Source organism: Trachurus trachurus (assembly GCF_905171665.1).
Source record: "Trachurus trachurus genome assembly, chromosome: 6".
NCBI lineage: Eukaryota > Metazoa > Chordata > Actinopteri > Carangiformes > Carangidae > Trachurus > Trachurus trachurus.
In genome coordinates this window covers 10,722,525-10,748,086 of record NC_139897.1, presented here as the reverse complement: position 1 = coordinate 10,748,086, position 25,562 = coordinate 10,722,525, and the positions used below count along the sequence as shown (strand labels likewise).

Below are 25,562 nucleotides of genomic sequence, written 5' to 3'. Positions count from 1 at the left end.
TCGCACACACTCGCATACTGCCCACATATAGCCTTATCTTTCAGAGAGAGAGAAGCAGAAAGAAGTAAGGTCACTCTGGGATTTGAGCCTGTCCTCTAAATAATCAAATGACCCTTTTGAACCGCTTTTGCTACACTCAGGAAGCAGTTCTTTAGTTCAGTAATGTCTAAGCGTTTTTCTTTCATTTTGTGTCTGACCTCTTTTAACACTGCTGTGGGAATGCAAGATGTTCTCCATACAGCAACCACATGTTTATAGGAAGCAACATCACAATACATAACCCAGAGCCCTGTCTCTAAACACAGTTAATCAGAAAGTGTTGTTTTTCCATCCCTGTTGTTTCTTGTCTCCCTGCTTTGCTGTGTTCATTTCGCTGATGAACAGCAGCGCTCAAGACAGGACGGTGACACAGCAGCGGGAGAAGAGGAAGAGGCGAAATTCCTCTAAGCAGACTGTTTTAGTATCAGAAAACATGGCCTTTCCAGTAGAGCACACTGGATTTAAATCATGAGAAGAGAGGGACATCATTCTACTGTGTCGTGCAGCCAGATTAGAAAGCACAATGGAAAAGATCGGTGAGGGAAAGGAACAGCAGTGCGGTGTCCTCTGTAAGTCAGTGGAGAATAGCTGCAGAAATGGAGGTGCAGGAGCAGAAATGGGGCCAGTGAGATTGATTGAGTGTCTTTGTATGTCAAGGAATTTGTACTATTTTTTCCCCTTTCAATTTCAATCAACTGCGTAATGATGGTTAGGCACGATAGATAAAAGCTACAGTTGTGTTTGTCATACCAGCGGTTTCAAGCACAGTACACATGTTTGGCCAGAAGAATACATTGTTTGTCTGGTGTCAATTTGTCAGTTTGTCAGTTGTTTTAAGAGGGAAGAACTTGAGTTTGTGCTTGTGCAGTCAGGATTTACATTTGCATGTAGTGTGGAGTTTTTGTGAGTTTCCGTGTGCAGGGTTACTGGTGTCAGTGTCAAGCACTGAATGAGCCACTCACACAAGTCCCTACTGAGGCATGCAGGTTCAGGTTGGTAGCTCTCTCTCTCGCTCTCTTTCTCTCTCTCTCTCTCTCTCTCTCTCTCTCTCTCTCTCTCTCTCTCTCTCTCTCTCTCTCTCTCTCACTATATCCATTGTTCCTATACCAACTACTGAAAACCGAACAATATTCAGTGTGTCTCTACCACGCTGCAACAATGGAAAACAGGAGGCGAAACAGTGGTGCAAGGGAAAGTGACAGGGTAAAACAAGAGAGCGCCTTGGAGAAGTAGTTGACAGTGCAGGGCTGAAATGGCCATTGCTAATCTGTCAATGGTCTCTACTGCAGTCCTCGTTTCATGGACCTTTTCATGTGCAAATGATTGAAGAGGCCTGAGAAACAATCAACATTTCAAGGAGATTTGGACGTCGCCACTAAATGACATTCTTAATGGGAACTTTGAGATAAATTCATCCCCACAAAATGCCATCAGCTCTTCCCATGATAACCTATCAGATTAGACATTGTGAATTACTTCAGCAGCTCTCCTGCCAACCACCAGAAACAACTCACTGCGCCTTGCAATGGGAGGAAGGCCATTATCTATCTGTGAAGTTGATTACTTGTCGTGGTTGGGGGGACTTCTTTTCTGCGAGTGTGCTGTTGACTGATGCCTGTACAACAACAAGTCGGCCATGTTAAAGTGAAGGTCACAGACACAAGGCCTTGGTAGTAAAGCAGATATTATCTTATCCTACACCGGGTCATATCAGTAAAGCCACACCAAGGCGTCATGGAAACAGAGGGCAAATCTTTAAGCCTTTCACAGGAGGCGCTCACAGCCATCTTTGTCTTTAGATTGAATGCCAAAATGGCATCAGTCTGCTGTGACCTAAGCAGCCCGTTGGATGTCATCATCACCTCCTGCAGCACTTAACCTCTGAGGGTCTGCATTCTGACCTCCGACCGCTACTTGTCAGTGCTGCATTGCTCGGAGCTCTGTTGCTGCGGAGTGATTAGATTTGGTCGGTGTCCCTGCTCCTCCTGTCCAGCAGCCTACCGGTCCTTACTTCTCTGTTCATCTCAGATCTTCTGTTTTACATTTATATATTTAAAAAGACCAGGAAAACTCTTAAGATATTTCTTACGGTGCAGCAAGCATTGGTCAGTGAACCATCAAAAGACTGGCCTAGTTTTCGTGCAGACCTCCAGTTTAGGGGAGCAGCAGCACTGTAAACGAGGCAAGAGTGAGGACAGAGTAGAGGGGATCGGGGCTAATGGTTTAATAGGACTCTCTTATGAGCAAAGGAAAAGCAACACGCGGATAGAGCTAGCACTTACAAGTGGTCCTGACCCGTGCTTTCATTAGCTTTACAGCTCTTCAGACCCTCTGCCTCCTGCTGCTTTGTCTGAATAGGTCACTTCACTGTGTAGAGAGAAGTGTGTCAAGTGTATTAGTGTTTGTATGGGCTTGCTGGGTGTGTTTGGATGTTCTGTCTCTGTGGACATTGAATGATGAACCATTTAAAGAGCTTTGTATTCACTGAGATATGCCAGTTTCCTATATATGAGGGAGCAGATGGGCGAGAAATGAGAATGGATATTCATTGGGAATCTTCCCTTTGTCACACATGCACGCTTGGCCATGCACGCAGCACTCAGTTCTTAGTGGGTGATCCATCATGACACAGAGACAGGTCAGATGTTCCACTGGCTAAACACAAACGTCCTGATCAGCAGGCTATTCCAATCCTTTGTGACAATGTTACACCAGGATGTGACATGATAACACGAACAGGAGGTTGGTATTTTCCTCCTGTCAGGTGCTAAATGAGTGGGTCAAGGTGTTTTCACAGGAACATGCTCTATATTACCATACTGTACAAATCTATGACGATGTAATGACGCCACAACAAGCTGACAGTGACGGACTGATTTTCTGTCTCTACCTTTGTAATTTCTCGTAAAGAATCATTGAGCTCCAGCAGCTGTGGAGAATTTGAAGCTGTGACAGTCGAGATGGGCCACATGCCACCTATATGTTACATTTATGAAAAATTGATTTACTGCATCGGAGCACGGCGAATCGCCTCAGATAACAGTGACATTGTTAGCCTTTGCCAGGATGATGGCAGCATGGTGCCAGGTGTGGTAGAAAGAGCTAAAAATGAAGGCAGCCACTGGATCAACGCCAGGCAGAAGTGTGTGCCTGTGCCAGTCTTATCTGGGCAAGCGGCAAGGAGCTCTTACATTTTTTATTTTCAATTTCCTCAACGGGTTCGTTTTCCAGCCAAAACAAGAAAGCTCTTAACAAGCAAATGTGAGTTTTGTTTTCAGTAACTTTCATAAGTGGGCAGACAAGTGGGCGTAAGTATTTTCAGGACGTTGGAGTGTGTGCTTGCCTGTTGGGGGTTTGCCTGATTTGGAGTGCCTCTCTGTTGATAATACAAGCTTGGGTGTGCAGATGCTATACTCCCGCTGTCCTAGTAAGTGCACGCTTGTTGTGTTTCCCTTGTGTTCCCTTGCAGCTGTCTGGAGGTTTAAGTTTCCGACAGCACAAACAGGAACAGACTCCTCTTCGAACACAACTTTGGCAACATGTAAACTACCCAAGTGATTGTGACATTGTGAGTGTTTCCATGCCTGAAGCACAAAACGTTTGGTTGAGTTCCTCTTGGTTACTTGCTCTCATTTCTGGTGTGACTGAAGACTCAGTACGGTGAAGAACGTGTATTTCAATCACTGTAAATATATCACTCTCTATGGTAAACCATAGTGGGAAACAGAACACCAGCTCAACAAGCCCACACCACACACTCTAGACCCTCAGGGTGAGCCACACTGTATTTCCTGCCTCAGTGTTCTAATAGAAAACACAAGAGAGGCACCCCTCCACCATCTATTTAAATAATTAGTTCCCCCCCTTTCCTTTACCTCTGCTTCTTTGATGTCTACTTTTAACTTACAAACAGGTTGTAAACATAGTTTTGTTTTTTGTTTTTTTTACTTCTCAGAAAGCTCAAACACCAGGTTTTCATACTGCGTTCAGAGCACCGTTTGTCTATGCAAACTCATGCTAATGCTCCCGTCCCAATCTACCTCATAACAATGGGCCAGTGTTCATTGTCCTTAAGGAGTACCAAGTGGCTCTAAGCCGGATTTTGAAAAGTGATGGATCCTTTTTAAATCTTCCCAGCTCCCTATCCTTCACGCTGGACATGTTGTTCTCATGGGGTGGTTTCCCAGCCACCGCTGATTGGCGTATCAGCTTTGCCGATGGCCTCTTCCTTTTAGAGAATGGAGCTCCTGTTGGAGGATTGTGTACCTCCTCCTCCTTCTTCTCCTCCTCTTGCGCTGGATCCTCCTTCTGGCGACTTCATTGAGAGAACAGTAATCCCTGCTTGGGGGCCAGTGTGTCGTCTGTGCTGATAGCATTCAGAGGGGCCTTGTAGCGCTCCAATGGACCCACTACAGAGGAGGCGGCATGGTGCAACTGGCTGGGTGCTGGGCACACGACGCGTGGCACAGGCGGATTAGCCCCAGCCCTACCCCCATTCAGCATCAGTTTCTTTCAAACAACCAGACCCACTCTGCCCAGAGAGACACAGCAGGCTGGCAAAGCCAGATTACACATCCGTGCACACACACAAGCTCAAACATATTCCTGCCCAAAGTGGCAGCATGGTTTAGGGGGTTGGTGTTTACAGGGCCCCTGAAAATATTTCATTCCCTTAATGCTCTGTTGTGAAATCCCACATATCAAACCTCATACAACCCCCACCCCCCCTCCGTATCATCAGCGAGCTCTGACTCAGGATTAAACTATCCACAGATATTCTCTCAGCAGATGACAACAAAGATTAGCTACATTTATCTTCTTTCCCTTTATCAGCAAAGTTTAAGGAAATACAAGCTTACCTTTACCTTTCACAAATCATGAGTAGTTATTGTCCCTTTGAAATGGGACATCAGTGAACATGATAGATAAACCAAAGAGTACCCAGTGGACCAGTATATCTTACACCTCAGTGGATTAGGTGTTTGATTGTACCGTCTTTCAGGGAGCGGGTGACTAGTCACTGAAATTCAGAACACTACAGGTCTAGACTGAAGAATAAGTGAGACTTCACTTTTCCAGCTCCCTCTGCTCTGTAGAGACTGGACATGTCCATCTGATGGAAAGGACAATGTTCTCTTAATGACTGATTCAGCCCTTAGTTTTAATCTTTCCTCAGAAATGAATGTGAGGCTGGGATGACATCAATCACCTGGTCAGTGTTTCCTTTCACAGGGACCAAAAGTATGAAATGAGAGTTGCTCTTAATCACGCAGCTTTTACTATAGACCCTGGTGGAGATGACAGTTCTTTTCAATCTCTTAGTGAAATTGCTCAAATACAGCTAACCCTAAACTAAACCCAGATAAAGGTGTTTGAGAGCTAGAGTGAGAACAGACATGATGCAGAAGTACCTGTAACTAGTTTACCCCTATCAAGTACATGTTTTTTTTTTTTAAAAAAGCATGTGACTGTGAACTTGGGCCTGTGAATGAGCATGGGCCATTTCAATCAAATTATACCCTGATAGACATGAATGCAGCACTTACAGATTGTAAACATACCAAATGATAGTGCCATCCTGATATAGAACACTCTCATCATAAATATGATGATATCTTTGTCAGTGACTCCACACATTTGTGCAGGTGTCACTATGTCATGACAGCAGCAGAGACAGAGTGGTAGAGCGAGTCGTGCTAAGGAATGAAAGCAGAGTTCTGAGCTAGAGGTGAAGACGGAGAAGAGATGGGATGAGAAAGGGGCGATGGACGGAGCGTGACAGTGTTAATTACGGCAATGAGTGCATTCTTACCAAGCTGAGCTGCTGTGATTAAGACTGGATGTCAAGGGAAATGCTCCCCATTGATCCACTATGAGTAGAGACCATCTAGTCTTTCATTACAGCAACCAGCTTGTTAATTAGAAATCAATCTTTCCCCTCTGCTCCATGCAGCCCCAGCCACACCACTGTGCTGCTCTCTTTCCACCCAAACATTTATACCCAAAAGCCATGGAGTCATGTCAGACTTTGACTAATGTCAGTACTTTTTCACTTAGTTGGCCATAATCTGTAATTTTCACGCCAAGAAAGCACAGGGAGCGGAGAGCAAAATAGTGAAGCACAATATCCTGCCTTCCTGTCCAGCTCCCAGGACGTCTTTGAGTTCTTTAAAGAATTTGCCAAACTCTCAGATTGCATTAAACTGAGAAGTGAATTCAATTTTACCAGCTGAATAACAGTTGTACTGTTGGATTTCAGCTACATCTCTCTACAATTTTATATTTTCAACATCAAATTATTCAATTTAGAGGAGAACTGTATTACATCAGTGGATTTGTTTTGTACCCATAGCAAGTCATTTGAGCAAGCCAATCTTTTGACACTTGTTTCATGATTATGTAATGTATCACTTTTCTGAATGAAGGAAAAGAAATGCTACTTCTACATTGTACCAGATGTATTTTTAGTGTCTTGTTCTGTCTTTTACTATACAGTACACTTTAAAGTTAGAGTGAGAGGGGAAGGTGTGTGTGGAAGAGATGCTGCAGAAGAATCAGCTGAGCACGAGGATGTAAAGTGAACGTCTTTGTAGTTCCAGTGTTCATATTAGAGCTTTTATACCTGTGAATGAGAGAACATGGTTTGGACAGCTTGCGCCTGTGCATGTGTGATCCTGTATGCACATATGCAAGGGAATAAGATGCTAACAGGCAGAGCAGCTGTCAGGCTTTGCAAAAGGAGAGGTGTCCAGATGTTTTAGGACAGTAAGAATTCAAACTGAGTACAGATGTGATTATGATACAGACACAGGTAACTGGGCTCATTAGCAGACTAATTGCATGCAACATATTTTTAAAAGTATTAACAGAATACTGTAGTAACAGCATTACTATAATGTATAACGGAGGAACTTTATTTTTTTTCAACAGATCATTTTTTTTATAGGGCTGTCAAACAATTAAAAACATTAACTTGATCAATCGCAATACTACTCTGTGATTAATTGTGATTAAAATACTAATATTATACATTTATGGAAATGACAAACTACTCTGAGAAATCTTAGTGAGACCAGACAAAATACCTTATGCATAATATTCATTATTGGTAAGTAAACGACACAAACGTCTACGATGCGACTGCACTGGTAGCAGATTAATTGCATGCGTTAATGCGTTAACTTTGACAGCCCTAATATATAGGCTACTATATTCCATATATAGTAGATGTAAGTAATAGCTGTTTAATAAAAAATAATGCATACTGTATGCAAGTGTTTTTTGAAACACTGACACTGCTGTCCAACATAAAACGAGCATCATGTCTTTTGCTCTTCAGGTTGAAACTGCTCAAAAGTCCAGGTTGATACTCTGATAAAAACTGCAGTTTGAAGTGTCAGCCCATGAGGATGGCTAAGAGGAGGGCAGGTGCACCTGGTGCTAACTTGCTTACTTATTCCCTTTTATCTCATAAGCCTTAGTGAGCCGTGAATAATATGCAATGTTGAAAAACACAGGGATGGTTATTCACAGGAAAGAAAAACAAACGGAGTGACTGTCTTTTGATAATATAATATTTTTAAAAGTTCATATGAAAATATTTATATTTTACTTTGTTGGGCTATTTCATCTCAGTTGGAAATAATTCAATAGAAACACTGTGAGTCATTTTAATAAAACATAGACTTGGTGGCTCCAAGACACTGACTTTTATTAGATTTGGTACATTCATCTCTTATAATGGGTGCAGAAGTGTATATTGTGTATCGCCAATGATAGCCTACATTCAGACTAAAACAACGATAGACAAAGGCTTAGACTGTATTCTCCTGTGCAGTATACCTGCCATTTCATCAGGTTACTAAATTCTTTCAAATAACCAATTAGTGATTTTTTATATAATGGCCAACGAGAAAAATTTCCAAAACGTCAGTACAGGGAGACTTTGGAAGCTTTAAAATCATAGCCTGAGCTGCAGATCTCTAGTGATCAAATTAATGTTGGGTTTGGCCAAGTAAGAGGCATGTTGAGCGTACCTAAATAATTGCACTGTTATGAGTGTCTGTTATGCAGTAAGCATGCCGATCCCCTCTCTGCATGCCACTTTTAATATCTGCTTTCTTAGGTTAGAATGATGTGGTTATTGAGCGTTTGGATTTGTAGGTTAAAGTGGACAGAAAGGGTGTCACAAGAGCATCTGTCCCTCTCTGAACGTCTGTACAGCTCCCTGCTCTTCCTTGTCCAAAGTCTTCATGGCCTTGTTTTGACAGATGCCTTCCGGTCATGGCTTGCTCCGCTGTGAAGCGGTTTGTTGTGGGCCGATTGGGGGTTCCTGGGAGGTGGGGGACAGACCAGCTGTGGGGAAGGAGATGGAGGTCACATAGGCTAAGTAGCCTGGTGTCCCTGAGAGGGACATAGCAGGCAATGAGGTTATATAGGCTGTGGCTGACAGCTTGGCCCTCATTACCCCCTTCCTGGTTCGTATGAGGGGAGCTCCCAAAAGAGCAGGTGAGATGGAAAGTGAGTTATGCAACAGTTTTGGTCGATGTCCAATGTCTGCATTTTGTCTGTGTGTACTTGCACAGCTGGTTTACTGGTTGGCTGTTTGTGTTTGTAGGTCATGTTCCTGTGCAACTAAGTTAGCGTGTGTTGAGGTTTCTCCTCACATATGGATAGATGTGTTTTATGTCATTGACCTGGCCATAGATTTTTACTGCTATAGTGTGTGTCTGAGGTTTTGTGTTGTGCATCTCTGCTGTGTGTAAGGAACTGTGGTTTGGCACTTACCCCAGTTTCGAGGCAGACTGGTGTTTTAGTGTTTTCCTACATTCCTAGGATTTTCCCTCAGGAAGGCTGTGGCGACTTTTCTCCGTAACCCTTGTTAGTTGTCATGAAGACCGTTTATATTATCTGGGTCATGGTTCTCATGTTAAACACCTTTGCTTTTGATATGGTATTAGCATGTTCAGCTTGGCTTTGATAAGTGATGGCAATGCTATGCTTGTCAGGCCTGGATGGCTGAAACCATTTCTTTGTCTGCAGAACACATGGTGTTGATCATAAGGACAGCTCACACTCCAGTCCTGGCAGTCACCAAGCGACAGAGGGAAAAAATCATGGTGTTCTGAACCCTGTTTCAATATAACCCTTCACAGTAACCACCAATTTATGTGCCTTGCACTGAGTAACATTCCTTTAATACAGAAAGTTTTTTAGATTAAATGTCATAATACTTTTAATGTTATTATACAGGATGCTGTTGCTCACACCTTCACCTCTCTGATTATCTGTCTTTTACTCTTAACACCTACAGTGCTGTCTTACCTTGTCACCCCTCATTCTACCGAGTCTTCTTCAACACTGATGAAGACGAATTCAAAATAACAGAACTGTAGCTTATCAAACCTAATTTTCCGCGTGCTGTTTGAGGCTTTCGTACAATGAGCCCATGAATAATGCTGAAAGCTCACAAAGATGATTCCCTATCAAAGCCAATCTCAGGTAAAGAGAATAGCCTTTGAGTTGTCACAATGTGGTGTGCTTCTTCTGAACATGCAATGTTCAGTTATCAACTATGAAGAAATGCTCTGTCATAACTGATTTTGCCCAGCTGATTAGTGGATATGCCTTCCTGCAGGGCTCGTGTCCTTTTTTATCAGTCAAATGTCAACCTTTTGCCTTGTAACTCAGAATGAAAAGCATATATAGTGCATTGTGTGGAGAATGATATTATTTGTAGATTACTTGAAGATCATATGCAAATAATGCTGAAAATCATAACAAAAAGACAGAAAGTGTCCCCAGAGCACTTACTTACGAAACTTTCAATTCTTATACTCTGGAGACTTAAGGAGCTTAGGAATAGATGCTGTGAGGCTCGTGTTTTTGTGGAATAACTTAGACACCTGTGCTTCCTCGTGTTCAAGCATGTGACACACAGGCACATACGAATGTAAACAGACTTGCATACATTGCATCTTATAAAAGCAGCACAATGAAGTGTGATTGTGAAGCAGATTATGTGTGAGGAACAGGATGGTTGTGATAGAGCTGCCTCTTCACTCCTGTTTTTCTCCACGGCTGTTGCAGGGGTGAAGCCAAGTTAGGCGGGCAGAAAGGCTTCAGCTCCCCTCTGTGGTAAACAGAGGAGAACCTCAACAAGGCAAATTGGACCAAGAACAAGAACAGGCTGCATGTTATGATCTGTGGCAGTGACCATGAAAGGACCTGAAAATCGGTCTAAGGAGATAAATTGCTTTCATTCAGACATTTACAAATCATCGTGGAGATGTTGTAGTTCAGACCTGTAGAAGCTCAGTGGCTTATAGGTTGTCTGTGATCTCGTGTTTCACAGCAGCAGATGGCAGTGCCAGCAGGCCAGGATCGTGCCAGAAGGTTACGCAATGGAATGATGCCTCTTAGACCTGACTAGAACACCGCATGACACATATATGTGCAGAAACTCACTTCCCACACCATCTTCTAAAACTGTCGAGATGCATCCATGCTTGTGGGGTTCAGTTTGTCTGCAGATTCTGCAAGCTTGCTGTCAGCCTAAAGGACCAGCCCTTCCTGTCCTTATCATAGGAAACAGTGACCTATCCTTCATGGTGTCATGCTCAGGTGACTGACGGTTTGAACCATTTCATGAAGCTCGGAGTGAAGAGGCACGCCGGCACTGGCATGACCACGGAAACAGATGGAACTATAGCTTCCCCATGGTCTGGCCTCCATTTCCTGGTCCTCTCTGGGGCACGTGTGTGTCTGCCAGTGGGATATGGGTCAGATGGTCGGTTATCTTTATCCAGGTTGTTGCCAGGAAAACCTCCATCCATTTGGAAACAAAAAGGCCATCCTCCTGGTTCAACTAGGAGGAAAAAAATGGGGAATTCATTGATAATCTGCCTGTTAACACACATCTCTTTCTTCTTGCCTTACACTAATTACTTTTCTGAGTTTATAGCTTGTTGTAGTCACGTCTTTCCAGCCCTACAGTAGGTACTTTCTAAATGTTTTTCTGAGACTTGCGTAAGTACAGTAAAGGTTACGAATGTAGGTGTGGTGAAAACGGGTGGGTGTATTTGTACACAAAGAGCAGAAAGGAGCTGTTCAGGCCATGCCAACCACACAGGGACTTATATGCAAGCGGACCAAGCTGCGACGTAAATCAGGTCTTCTCTCAGAGCTCACAGACTTCCTGTCCAGCGCCAGCCTAATCCCTCAACGTGCTGTTTTCTAAGAATGAGCTCATGCCACCAAGGGTTGCCAACCGCAGTCCACCACCATGCTTTGCTACACCATAAGGAGACATTACCATTCCTTTTAGGATGCCACTGGGCCCTATTTTTCAGGTTCCTAACATGATTACTGACCCAGCATACAGTGAGCCATTCACATTAGTTCAGAATTTCCAGCATGAGCAGCACTTTGGTCTGTTTTTCATCGGTTCTTGTTTGAGGAATTGGCTAAAACCATCTATCAATCATGGCGGCTCCCACACTCCATATAGAAAGAAACAACCAGAAGAAACATATTCTCTTAGTTTCTACCAATAGGTGCATTCATTTCTAAAGGCATCAGCATACCTCTGTGGGACTAGTTTAAAATGTACTCTAGGATCTTATGAAATTTTAAACATCTATTCACTGTCGTATTCCAGTGCCTTGTTTGTCCCATGTTGAGGATGCTTTTACAGCATTCAAGATGCACTCAGGTAATACCTGGAGCCTAATGCAATCCTGTTGTTCCTCTTGATTGCCAGGTGGGCAGAAGAAGTCTGGGGAAATCCAAGCTGAAATATTAACTAAACAAATGTAAGCCCAGAGTTGGACAAAACAAGTGGCACGATAATCTGCACATTAATGATCCTAGATGGAAAACAGATTTACGATTTACTGGTAATTATTCTGGATCTTATTTCTACAGAACCGATTTTCGCAAAAGATTCATTTTCCATAACCGATTAGTCCTCACTATGTGCGTGTCTGTTCTGTGTTTCAGCTCGAGCTCTGATAGACTTGACAGTGAAGCCAGTATTGCTTTTGAGAACGTGTGTTTTGTTGCACTGTGTGGTACGCTCATACCTTGTGCCTTAACATTCCTCCTGGTGGATCGAGAGAAGTGAAGAAAGCCCCCGGCCCATCAATAGTTGAGTAGGAGCACGGTTGTGTGTCTGTAATGAGGCATACCACATTGCATCATTAATATTACATGCTGGCTTAGGGCCAAGGGATGTGCTCTGTGGTGTGTTCAAGTATGAGCGTGTGCATGTGGGTATGAGTGTTTTGTGTGCAACGTAATGAGTGTTTTGCAAAAGGTGCACTTGCAGGAACTCAAGTTTGAACAAGAGATTAATGTGCTTAAAGTTTATTAGCCTGAACACCCCATAATTGTTTGTAACACCCACAGACAGGATTTTACAACTGTTAGAAGTTGGTAACTACTTATTTTTTGCATGGATTGCAAGGTAAACACTAGAAATACTGCATTCATGTAACAAATTAATCCCCCAGGTTGGGATGTTTGCATGTCTTTGATTGGCCTTGTCTGTCAATGTCACATTCCTTTGGCAAAACAATGCACATTCATCCAACAAGAACTTCACCGAACTTTTCCTGCAGAAGTTAGACCTACCACCATCTAATCAATCAATTGTCTCCAACCTGGTAATCTAAAACAAATATGTTATATTTCCCTCGAATTAAAGTATATTTTAATGTTTGTGCAGATGCGTGCTTGATTTGTAAACCAAATATTCTGCATCATCCATTCTGCATATCATTCAAAGTTACTCATTGAAGAGATATAGAGTGTATTCTATTTGCTAAGAAAAGCCTGTAGTGCTCCTTTCACGTAGCTTTAGCGCGCTAGTCCAACACATGGTTTATTTACCCGTTAACAAATCACACAAAGTGCAGTTTGCACACACAAACACATAGTCACACACAAAACCTTCTAATGTGTTGGATGAGAGTGTTGGTAATAAAGTTCACCCCCACTCCCGCCTCATCCCCCTCGGCCAAGTGAACGCTACTCAGAAATGAGGTATGGACAAGAATGTTAAAGGCTACCATCAAAGGCTGCGAGCCCCCTCCTTTAGATCTGGATGTGTGTGTGTGTGTGCGTATGTGTGTGTGATAGAGGGAGTTTGTGTGTGTATTTGTGTGAAGTACCCCCACAGGTGATTGGATCTGATCTGATCTCATCTGATTGGCTCATCCGTCTGATACGTTCCACAAGCGAGTGAGAGAGGGGTGTTAGAGGCCTGTCTAAATAATTTAGATCTTGCATTTGTATTGATCAGGTAGTGCGGCTCTCCGTGGGCCACTCCACTACTCCCTGTCTCTCCATCCTTCTTCGACCCTGCTCTTGTTTTTTTTTTTTTTTCCGATTGTAACCTTGTGCCCCCAGCTTTGCCTCCTCTCCGCTCCCCCTACTCCCAACCTCCACATCAAACAGAGCGCGGGTACACTGCTGCAAGGGAGCAGAAAATGCATGAGAAGGGAGTAGATGGGGAAAGTGCAGGAGAGAGCTTTTTTTTAACCATGATTTCTCAGATGGGAGTGAAGCTGAGTGTGAGAGAGACTGGAAGAAAGGTGAGCTGTGGATAAAGAAAGAAATAGCGTGGTGAAGGCAGAAAAAATCTTTTGTGTGAGTGTGTAATGGAGTGTGTGTAACCTTGGTGATGCAGGTCAGTGGAAATGTAGAAATTAGCGTATTGTGTGAACTGAGGATGGTGAAACCCGGCGCAACTTAATGCATTAAACCCAGTACATTACTCCATTAAATACTGCATCATGCCACGGCCTTGGATCAATACAACATAATGTAAATACTGATAACATGTCTCACCACACTCTGGAATTGCTTTGTAGAGTAGGTAATGTATTCTGCTGAGCAAAAAATAGCACAAAAGAGGAGCACACGTATACACAATATGAACATGATAATTGCTTGTTTGAATGACAAGGCCTTTTCCCTGCATTCTGTGGGTATTGCGATGCAAGAGATGCACTGAGCAACATGGAGTGAATATGATAATGCTTCTGTTGCCAAGCAAAATAACTCGTTCTCATAATACGCTGTCCTACACACGTCGTACACGCTGATAGAATTTGGTAGTGCTTACAGCTGAGTAAGTACAGGAGTACAGAGAAATGACTTGTTGCTCATAGTGTCTTTGTTTGAGCCATTCACAAAAGAAAAATATATTTGGTATTTAATTCTCTAATGATACTGAAACTAGGTCTATGTTTCAGTTACAGAATATTGTGAATGGACCAATAGTGACTGCAAACAGCTCACTCTTTTGTGTGGTTGATAATAAATATATTTCTTTTTTCATTGTTTATCAATTAAGATGAAGCTGAAGGGGGTAAAGAGTGTGCAATGACTTTGTGTTAACACTAACACTCTGACTTGTGTTAGTGTTACTCTGTTTCAGATATGGAAGACTAAATTTAACTGTAGTTGATGCATTTTACCATATTCCACTTTGTATTTTGGAAATGTGCAAATTTCCAAGGGGCAACTGACAGAACAGTGTGTGTAAACAATGTCAGCGAGCAGATTAGGATTAACAAGCATGTAATTTACTGTTGTATACTGTAATGGAGCAGAGCGCATGTGAAATGCAGCATTAGTGCCATAGCTGGTTTTTTGTATAAACCCTGACAGTAGAGTAGAGGAGGAAATATCTGGAGACAATAAAGAGAGTCGTGGGATGAATTATTGAGGCTTTGATATGGAGGAGAGCTGGGCTCTTAAGACAGGGTGTAGCACGTCCAATATACGCAGCCACATGCAGAACACACACTTTCAGACACACAGAAATGCCAGGCGCTTTATTTGAGGACCACAGACAGACAGACAGACAGACAGACAGACAGACAGACAGACAGACAGACAGACAGACAGACAGACTGCACCACTAAGGAGTCTGCTCGGCCCAGATTCCCTCATCGAAAACACACCAAGCCCAGAAGAATCAACGCCTCAAGACCATGTTGCTGTTGTTACTAAAAACACACCAACGCCAAGGGTGTATCCTCCTTTTCGCATTTAGTTTTCCCCCAAAAGCAGGGGGATTCCAGGGTCAGGATAGAACAATACCTTCATATTTCCCAAATGCAAAGCATTTTATTCCTCCATGTGTAAAATGTGTAGTTTTTGAGAGTGTGTTTTCCTTTTGAGCCGCAGACCGTTCCCCTGTGCTCTGATCTGTCTGGCTGGAAGCAGTCCAGTGGCTAAGCTCTTTTCCTCCGGTGATGTAGCTGGCTCTGTGGTCCCGTCACTCAGGGTCTTTGTTTACTGGGTGGATCAATAGTTAACTTGCTGCTGGATACACTGAGCTGTAGATCTGTTCAGCTGGATAATAGACTGGCAGTTTTCTCTTCCTCTGCTGTTTGTGGTGACCTGTGATGAAGAGAGGCTTAACAAGGCTATCGGGGTTACAGCCAATTAGCTCATCACTCTCTTCTAATATGGTTGTCAATAGAGACGGGCTTTGATGAAAGCACTGTGATTTGTCCAGATCAGTTAGATTACATTCTGGGGCCTCTGGCTGTGAGGTGGAAAGCAAGGTGATGTTATCATGTTGTTATTTTTGTAGCTCAACTACTTTAAACATGACTCAAGCCCACATTTAGCAGGCTCTTTAATTGTGCCCCTGTGTGTGTGTGTGTGTGTGTGTGTGTGTGTGTGTGTGTGTGTGTGTGTGTGTGTGTGTGTGTGTGTGTGTGTGTGTGTGTGTGTGTGTGTGTGTGTGTGTGTGTGTGTGTGTGTGTGTGTGTGTGTGTGTGTGTGTGTGTGTGTGCGTGCGTGCGTGTGTGTGAGGCATGGATGCTTTTGCTTTAACACCTGCCTTCACATCTGTGCACTTCCCGCTCCTCTCCTGCTGCAGGGCATTTGGTGTCACTGACTTCCCAGTTAATGGTCACTTTACATTTCCATGTGTGAACACCTGAGCTCTGTGCTCATTAGCAGCACGATGTTAGGGGATCTCTCTGCAGTCCTGTGTATACAGTTCCAGACTTCCTGTCCACATGCATGTACATCACACTGACTAATTATCTGCACAGCCTGCAAATGAAGTGTGAACACGACTTAGTGCTTGTAATCTCTGACACCTAATCAGTGGCACATAATTTTTTTTTCCCACTCCTCTTGTGAGGTATCAATATAAAAAACAAAGAATGGTGATTTATGTATGTATTTATAAGTGTTATGTATGTATTTATGAAATAATTAATCTTGCCTTGGATGCTATGACAGAACCAGTTGTTTGTGCAATTGCTACATCACACAACTTTAGAATAACACTAATGTTAAATCGTTTCCTTTTCTCTCTCTCCTCAGTAACCATCTCTACCAGTGTATCCTTTGACGGTCTGCTGGTGACTGGCCTCTACACCTCTACACCAGTCCAGTCAGCTCCCATCCCTGCTCCAGCTGCTTTTGGCTTTGGTAAGGATTCACAAGATATCACTGTAGGCTGTTTAGAGTGGCTTACTCACCATTGGCCTCCCCGTGCCAATACAAGCTCCTCATTAAATGCTCAACTTAGTTTCGCCTTGTAGAACAAACAAACTCTTAGATGCTCTAAATAGTAACTCAGTTCTGGGACCATGGGGTATAACAGTGAACACAGCACAGCTCAGAGATCCACATCCGTTCCCAGAATGATTATCAGACCACTTCCCCATTCCCATTGTGACTGGCTGTGATAGATGAGGAGCGGCATGATGTGACTATGACTTTCAGCCATATGGGTTTTCATATGACTTTCAGCCATATGGGTTTTCATTGATGTTTGAGAGAAGAGAAACTGAAAACTGAAAGGAAGGAGCAGGCTTCGGAACAGCCTCAGAGATAACAATGAAGACCATATTAATGTTCAACAGGTCAGATGGTCAAATGCTGAGTTGCAGGAAAGGTGGTCCAGTTTTGGCGGTACCTAAAATAACAAAAGTGAAACTTTATTCATCTAATATTTTAAACTCAGTATTTTCCTGTTAAGGAAATAAGGGTGTGTTTCATTTTATTGTTGGTTTGCTGTAAAATCTGCAGACCCACATGATATTTGATATACTGGGATTGCAGTCGTCAAATCCCAATTTTCTTAACATCATCAGCATTTAGTCTTTGCACTGTCTGCATCTTAATTCACTCCTGGCTATGCATTTACAGTGTGCTATAAATTAATAAGATTAATTAGTAAAGTTTTAAAACAGTTTTTACAGTATAAATGAAGTCTAATTGCAGAGTGGATGCAACTGAGTTAAAGTCAGTATAAGTGCGACCCATTTTTTGACACACAATAAGGATTTTTAGGCTCAGATTAAGTGTGTGCGGATGGAGCCCCTGTGTGAAGGGGTGGGGGTTCTCTTGGGGCAATGGACCAGCCATAAAGAACTCCTCAGAGAACGGGGCTACTGGCCCAGAACTGCAGCCCAGCGGGCTCACTTATCCTGACTAACTCCACTGTTCTTCAGACGCTGACTTCACCCCAGCCAGAGCAGCTCTTCACTCTTGGCAGCACTGTTTACTGGGGAGGCATCCAAGCAAGGATTGCGTCACCTTTGCTTCATTCTCATTAATGTGAAAAGTTTTAAGGGTAGGGCTGCACAGACTGATAGGCAGCAGCTTGTGGAACTGTGGGTTTCCGCATGGTGTGTGTTTAAATAAGTCTGCAAAGCCTTCCGTTACAGTATGTGTAATCTGCTAAGCAGCGATGCTGTCCAGGTTTCACAGCGCAGTCACTCAGCTGAAGAGATCTCTGCCTCTCTGCTCTGATTCTACTGCATCCTCTCCCAGGTCCTCGGGACTTCATGCAGCTATGAGCACACACACATGCGATGTTGTTTACAGAGGAATGATTTATTACTGCCACCATAGTCGTCTTCCTGATGTCCGAAGTGGGACTGCTGTCTAAATTACAGTTTGAGTTTTCCTTTACTTCATTTGTCCGCACAATTATTAAAGTTGATGGGGTTTTTATGAGGAATTTTCTGTAAGCAGCCTCACTGGCCTGCAGACCACACTCTGTGGCAGGGTGTCACATCTGGGGATCGAAGGCTCTGCAGCTCTGGAAGGCCTTAGGAGGGATGCTCCCAGAGCGAGGGAGCTCCATCATTGAGCTCATGGAAACCCAGTGACATTGCTGTGCATAAGAACAAAATGCTTTGAAGATAATGCAGTGGAAAAATAATAGAATGAGACGCCACTTGATGTCTATTGTTGTGACAGACAAGAGGGTCATGCAACTCCACAAGGGAGTTTTATGAGCCTGATGTTTACTGTAGAGTATCTAAGATAGGGTGTGGTTCTAATCCCCTTCAATGGAGCCACATAGGGGACACGAATACACATGGGTAACAAAATGCATGCGCACATATAGTACATATAATTCATTTAAGATACACATTCTCACTCAAGAGCACACACACTAACCCCAGCTGTGTACAGCTGTTGATGTGGTGGCTGGGTGGGTGAACATGTGGTTGACAGATGTATCAGTGCGGGAACCATCATAAACTCCAACATGGAAGAAGAAGACCTCACCACATGACTGCACACACAGGGAGGGAAGCAGTGGTAAATGAAGACAGTTGAATGTTTTTGAAGATTGAAATCACAAGATAATGTTAAGTTAAAAAAAGAGGGGATAAATGTTATGTCAGTGGAGTTTTTATTTTTGTTGGATTGATTGTAGAGACTAACACAGAGAAATGGATAGACAGACATTCAGGAGTGGTTTCAAACGGAGGAAAAGGAAATGGAATAAACAGATAAAGGCAGGGGCCTGTGGAGCCAGAGAGGTTGGTGTTTGTACACTGTGTGATGGGGATGTCTTGAGGTTGGTGTGGTCGGAGCTGTGGCAGCTAGCAGACAGGATGACTGCACGCCTGCCTCTAAAGAGACAATTCCTCTTGGCCTTCTGTGCCACTCTTCACTCCACTCTTTTTATGGAAAATTCATAACACCAGCGCATGTACATTGTGCATGACCACGCTGCATGTAAATACACATGCTCTATCACTAGTTGTCTTCTTTTTTTCCTGTCATTCTGTCACATGCACTTATGTGGACGACCTAACAGACACCACAATTTGGAGACAGAAAAGTGAGCATTTTATTGGCTCCCACTCCTTCTAAATAACAATGCACGTCAAACTACATTTGTAATAAAAACGTGAAGCTGTGAGAGACCGACTTTTTTTTACTGCTTTGTCAGAATTCAACACCCACTCATTGTCGAATTAGCTGGAGTGTGATGGAGCAATTGGGGCAGCAATCAGAGCAGTCTGTGGAGTGCCGTATTTTTGGCTTCTGGGCTGAACTGCTGCTCTGGTTGCCCAAGGCTCATTCCTCCTCCGCCTATAGGCAGGAGGTTCCCCACTAGCCACCGGGCGGCTAACCACAGACCTTTATGATGCCGTAATTGTTTTGCTTTGACTAGTGCAGAATCAGACAAACCGGAGCTAAAAACAATGTTATGTTTGGGAGCTGTGCCCACTTGAAGGCGGGAGAACACACAGTGTAAATTGACTGTGGTATTTGCCCATAAGGGGCCCGATAAACTAGTCTGGCTCAGGCACAGCCGCAACAATGATCCCGTCTGAAGGTGCCAGGCACAGGCAGGAAAGACTCAACATGTCATTTTGCGCGTTACGTAGTCATAATACACAGTTAATGGACGAGGCAGCGCGTGTAAAGTGATTCATTCCTTTCTTTTGTGTAGTGGAGTTTGACAACATAATTACTCATTAGACACCACAGCAGATGTTTTACAGTGAAACTTAGAAACGCTACGTTAGTATGTGTGTGTAACTTGTGGAGGGGATGTCTATACTCTCTGCCAGAAAAGCAACATGAGTCTGGACTGACTCAGCTGCTGGAGAATTCCAACTGCTCCGTGTTTTTCCCTCCTTCGACTTTTATTCCATTAAGAGCTCTTTCTTTCCATCCCAGCGTCTTGGCTTTCTGTAAGGAACTCACACCACGTTCAAACTGCTGTCTGTCAAAGACTTTACGATGAAAACAATGACTTATGTACAATATCATAATTTTGATTTATTTGGTTCTGGTACACAAAAGAACAGTTGATTGTTGTATGTCGCGCAGCAGTGATGAGGTGATGTATTGGACCTCGCCAGCCAGAGCCTGGATGGAAAGAAACATGTCACATGCGGTCAGATTTGTATTCCCTCCCCTAATGGCAAAATGTTTCCCATCAAATCATTATCCATTCAAACACAAAGACAGAAAATGCGTTCGTTCTAAACGTCTTCAGCTATGTAGTAATTATGATGATGAACAAAAGGCACTTGAAAGGAGGAGAGAGCTTTGAAAATAGACGGAGAGGAAAATGGATAGGCAAAAATGCCAACATGTGGGTGACAAAGTGTTTGAGATTAAGGGAATGAATGTGAGTGGAGAGTGAGAGGAGAAAATTAGAGGAAGTGTGCATGAAAAATGGCAAATAGGGACCAATGAAAGGCGGACAGTATGCTGATATAAGATGGGGAGGCAGAGAAGGAAGATGAGAGGATGGCGTTCCATCACTCCCTCTGACGGAGTGGCTGATTGGTGTTGCCGTGCCAATGCTGAGCTGCTGAGAAAGTGGTCATTGATGGATGGCTCGTTTGCAGGGTGATGTTTATTTTGTCGTTAATTTGCATATTTGTATGTATTTGCGGTGTGGTTGGCTTCTGCTAGAAAGGATCAGTCCCCATCTCAATATGACGGATCTGGCTGTCTGACAAAATGGACAGCTTAGTGACAGGGACATCCAGCCGACACTCTGTCCCCATGACGGATGGGCTCATGCTAACACACAGCCAGATTAGAGATGAAATCCTGCTGCACCTTGACCTGCGGAGGAGGGGCTAGCAAGGGTGTGCAGCCAAAAGTGTAATCATGCCATCCACACATTGAACAGGGCCGAAACGGAAACATGTAGAGATGCACAGTAATGAATGGCCTTTTTCTCCTATTATGCGCAATTATACATTCAAATCCAGATATCCACAGCCTCATCCATCTCAAGGCTGAAGGTCGGCTGTCTGCGCCCTCTTGCCACCAAGCCAGATTGAATGTCAGCCAGAATGTCAGACTATGAGAGATGGCAGCTCATCATGTCAGTATTTACAGAGACACGATGCTTCCTACTGAACAAAGCCTTGTTTTGGAAACCTCTGTGTTTTCTCAAACGCGCTACTAACAGTCCCAAGAGAGCGCAAGTGTGCTTCCGCATACTCCCTCCATCAATGGGAGGAAGAAAAACTGAGAGGGAGACACTGTGTGTAGGGAGAGATGCAGCATAAAGAGGAGTGATATAGAGAAAGGGTGGTGCAGGGAGGAGAAAAGGGGCAAGGGAAGAGGTTCCCATGGGGAGAGAAGCTGTCAGTCCCTAGGAGACTTCAAACGCACTACAGCCCTGTGATCAGCCTGCTCCCTGGCTCTCGGCTGACAGCTCCCTGACTGCGCCGCTTAGACTCCTTCATGCACACACAGATCCACACATGCACACACATACTCACTTGCTTGCTGCCATAAGAGCTCTCACACTCACTGACTTATCCACTCATACCACAACATATTCAAATTCCATTGACATACACACTCTCATGCTGATTCTCACACTTTGGATGTGCAATCGGTGACAACGTTTGTGCTGACATCCCTCCTTACAATAACCTTGAACACCTCCAAAGTTCCCCTGTTGCAACTCCGTGCCAAGGACGCCACTCACTCCTAAACTGTTGCTCCTGAGCTGTTTGGCTGAACAGAGGCAAGGTGCTGTTTGTGATGCCAGTGATGTTAATAATGACGATGATGACTTATCTAAGCCATTACTCCTTCTCTGCTCAGGGCTGAGGCACCCAGAGGCAGATCCCTCCTGATGATGAATTCATTAGTGCGGAAGATGAAATGAGTTGTCAGGGACAGGGTTATGTATGGGAGGTGATTTGTGTTCTCTGCAGCACAGCGTTAGATCAGACTTGAGATCAGCTTGGTTGGCTTGCTGTAAATCTCCCATCTTTGCTGGCACAGGTCTTCCCCAACTCTCTCACCACCCTCCACTGGGCTGAGCCTCAGTTCTGTCCCTCCCGTTGCCCAGCATGTCCTCCCCCACTGATCTCTCACTGCCTGGCGATGCTAACAGGTGGCTAAGCATTTGGGTGCTCTCAGAGTCCAGAGGAATGCTTGGGTGATTATGCATTGCAAGTCATGCAGCTTCTCTCCATGTGCCACAACCTCTTCAGAAGCAAAAAGCAGCCCCACCTTCAAAGAATTCAAACAGAATACAACATAGTGCATTATTAATTTATGGTAGACCCACATCAGACTCCGATGCATTAGTGCTGACCATACGTCGCAACAGCATAGGTCTTGCTTCTCAGGTGCGATGGTACAGTAGACCTGCTGGAGCACTGCTGCTGGGAATTTACTGGTTCACTTAGTGTACACCAGCTCTCTTGGAAAAACATAGTCCTTTCTTTGAACTCCCACAGCACCACTAGGTGTGCTTACATTTGTATGTGTATGTAGTGTTCAGTATGCACGTCTGTGTGCATGCATGTGCGCATCGATTTGTGTCTGCGAGCGAGCGTGCATGGGCGCTTGTGTTTCTATTTGCTTTTTGCCGGAGCTCACAAAAATTTGTATGCACATGCTGAGAATGCTTTTTCCTTTTTTTCGCTGTATTTTTTTGCATCCAAATATAAGGCAGAAAAAGGGTCCACAGTGACACAGAGATCAGAAATAAGAGAAACCAGGAGCTGGACTGACTGTGATAGAGATTTCAAAGTGGTGTGTGAGCTGTTGGGCAGTTTTATTTTTTATTTATTTTTTATTTTTTATCCTGCAGGAGAGAGCAGCAGGCGTAGGCTGTTTCTCCCATGTGTGGTCTCTCTTGAGCGGAGCAATGTTATTTTCTGCCATGCAGAGAGGTTGGTTACATGCCAGAGAGAAGAGAGAGAAATAAAGATAGAATAACGACAGAGAGCGCTTTGACTCAAAGACTGCTCAGTTTGACACATTTCTGGGAACACTAGTGGGTTTGCATCATTTCAACACAGAGGCAAGTTGACTTTGAAATTTATCTTTGTTGTGTTGTGATATAAAACTCCTTATACTCAAAAACCTCCGCATGCACCTTGCAAGTGTGTGGGCATCTGTGGGTTTGGTGTGCAAACTGAGAGCGAGTGATTTTATAAAGTCTTCTGCACAAGGTGCACGCCATCCAGGCTGCACTCTGAAGTCTATTCATTTTTAAAGTTCCGTTACAGAGAGTATTAGAAACAGCAGAAGTGCTCTCTCTGACTCTGTGAGAAGAGGACGCTTAGTGGGTCTTCTGGTTTCTCCCTGTAGGGCCTGACTGGATCTGGTCCTTGACCATTTAAAAGCCTGTGAGATGGATAGAAATGCTTATTTTTTTTTACATTCTATACATTTTTTTCTATGTGTGAGCAGCTCACCCAGATCCAATCTGACCCATATTTTGGCAGCGAAAATAGTTGGTGACCTTCTCTATGTTTCGCCCTCCTTACGAGAGCCAGGCTGTTGCCATGATTAGTTCACTGCCTCCCAGCACTCCTCTGTCAGACCAGGCTCCGCTCCAGCCTCCTCCGTAAACACAGTCAGATACACACACATGCTGTATGCACACGTGCATGCAAATGCAACACAGGCGCCGCGCCTCGCTTTCCCATGGCTTCCACTGGCTCCTCACCTGTCGCCCCAGGTCTCTGTCTCTCATACTCAACATGTGTGTGTGACAGAGCCTGCGAGACCGCTGCCTCACCAGTTTGTTTGTTTGCTGAATTGACGGGTGGGGAGCAGGGACGTGGGTGCAAGAAATTAGCACAAGTCAAATCAGATTAATTAATCCCCAGCTCAAACTATTAGCTGAGGAGTCGTGTTGAATTAAAAATCAAATTAGCCCTGGCGCCTGCCGGTAAAGCTGTGGTGTGTGCCTGCCAAGCTACAATGACACACACCCACAGAAGGCAGCCGCTCATGGGACTCACTGAGGGCTGGACGCACGGGAGGGACGGATGGTTGGAAGGAAGGAAGAAGAAGTAGGTGCTCAAGGACTAGAGGGGTGTTGGGGGGGGGGTGGTTCAGTGACTTTGCCACCCAGTGTAGTAAGCTTCTCCTGGGGCACGGAGCTGGCTGTCTTCCACTGGGTGCTGCTCCACAGGCCTCACACCACTAGCACCAAGCAGGCTTGGCTATGTTGCTCCAATTAGGCCTCTAAGCAACACTTCAATGGTTTATATAACACACACTGAAACCATTTTTGTGCAGGCCCCTGTTTTTCTATTTGACTCATAAAAACAGAAGGGAACGCAAAATCCAGTTTTTATTGTATTATAATTAATATCATATGATAATAATAACATTGTGCTCACAAATTAACGTCTGAGCTCTGAGAATGTTGAAACATTACCAAAAAGAAGCAAAACCTGTACTGTAATAGGCTACACCTCATATACCATATGAGGTGTTTTACAGTACAATAATCAGCCCCACTTTTCAGTCACACTTACATGGGAGAAAGATTTTTTTTTTTTTAATCTAAATTGTGTTTTTTGAATAGTCATCACTGTTGTCAGTACATTTTTTGACCAGGTTTTTGACTACTCACCTTTAGTTTCACTCCCTAAATTATTCTTTCCATCATTTCTGATCATCCGACTGATCTTGTGTCTTTCACACGTGTGTATATGCATTTGGGTGTAGTTCATGTGTGCTTGCAATTATGTGGGTGCAGCGTTGAGATGGATTGCAGGGCTATGCAAAGAAGTAGAGGCCTCATCTATCATACGGGCTTGGGCTCCAAAACACACAGCACTTGTTTGATTCAGAACAACATTCATTTCAATTATGACACATTAGTTCAGGGGGGTATATTCTGCTCCACTAGTGCTCCTATTTGCCATTTATCATCCATGCTTGTATGGCTTGTAGCTCTTGATCATTGAATGGAAGCAGTTCACAGCCTCAAGCAATTACTATTATTATTTTCTTCATATTTTCAGTTTTTAGTCTTGATAGATGCAACATACATGAGGTGTATTACAGCAGAATAAGCAATGATTAAATTAGTAGATTACTTTTACTAAATTATTGTCCACATATGACCATGTGCTGTTGTGTACAGTGCTTTCTTTCAGCTGGTCAGCGCCATGCTGGCAGCTCCTACAATGTGTGTCTATGTTTGTGCGTGTGTGTGGGTGTGTGTGTGGCCTCGCCTTCAACAGTTTATGGATGATGGATGATGGATGCTGTGAGATACAATGGAAGCCTAAATGAAAGAGCAATTCTTCTGTGAATGTATGCACAGGCAAAAAGTGGTCAGGTTCTTAGAGTGAGGGCATGAATACATACATTTTATTTACACACATGGCTTCTTTCACACAACATCCAATTGCATGTAGTGTGAACACATGGAAAAACATGATAATGTAAACACACACACATGCACGGTAAGTCTCTCTTGCGCCGCTCAGCAG

General features: G+C 43.7%; 1 protein-coding gene across 2 annotated transcripts in view; it reads left to right on the top strand.

The window, feature by feature from the left end:
* The window catches only part of reln (reelin), a gene marked incomplete at its 5' end in the record, with an annotated part of 88,675 nt that overhangs the window by 2,966 nt on the left and 60,147 nt on the right, over positions 1 to 25,562 (top strand). For both annotated transcript variants that reach the window (XM_083974039.1, XM_083974038.1), the window contains one exon: positions 16,396 to 16,503. In XM_083974039.1, the coding sequence (XP_083830165.1) occupies positions 16,396 to 16,503 (108 nt within the window). The remainder of the gene's footprint in view (positions 1 to 16,395; positions 16,504 to 25,562) is intronic.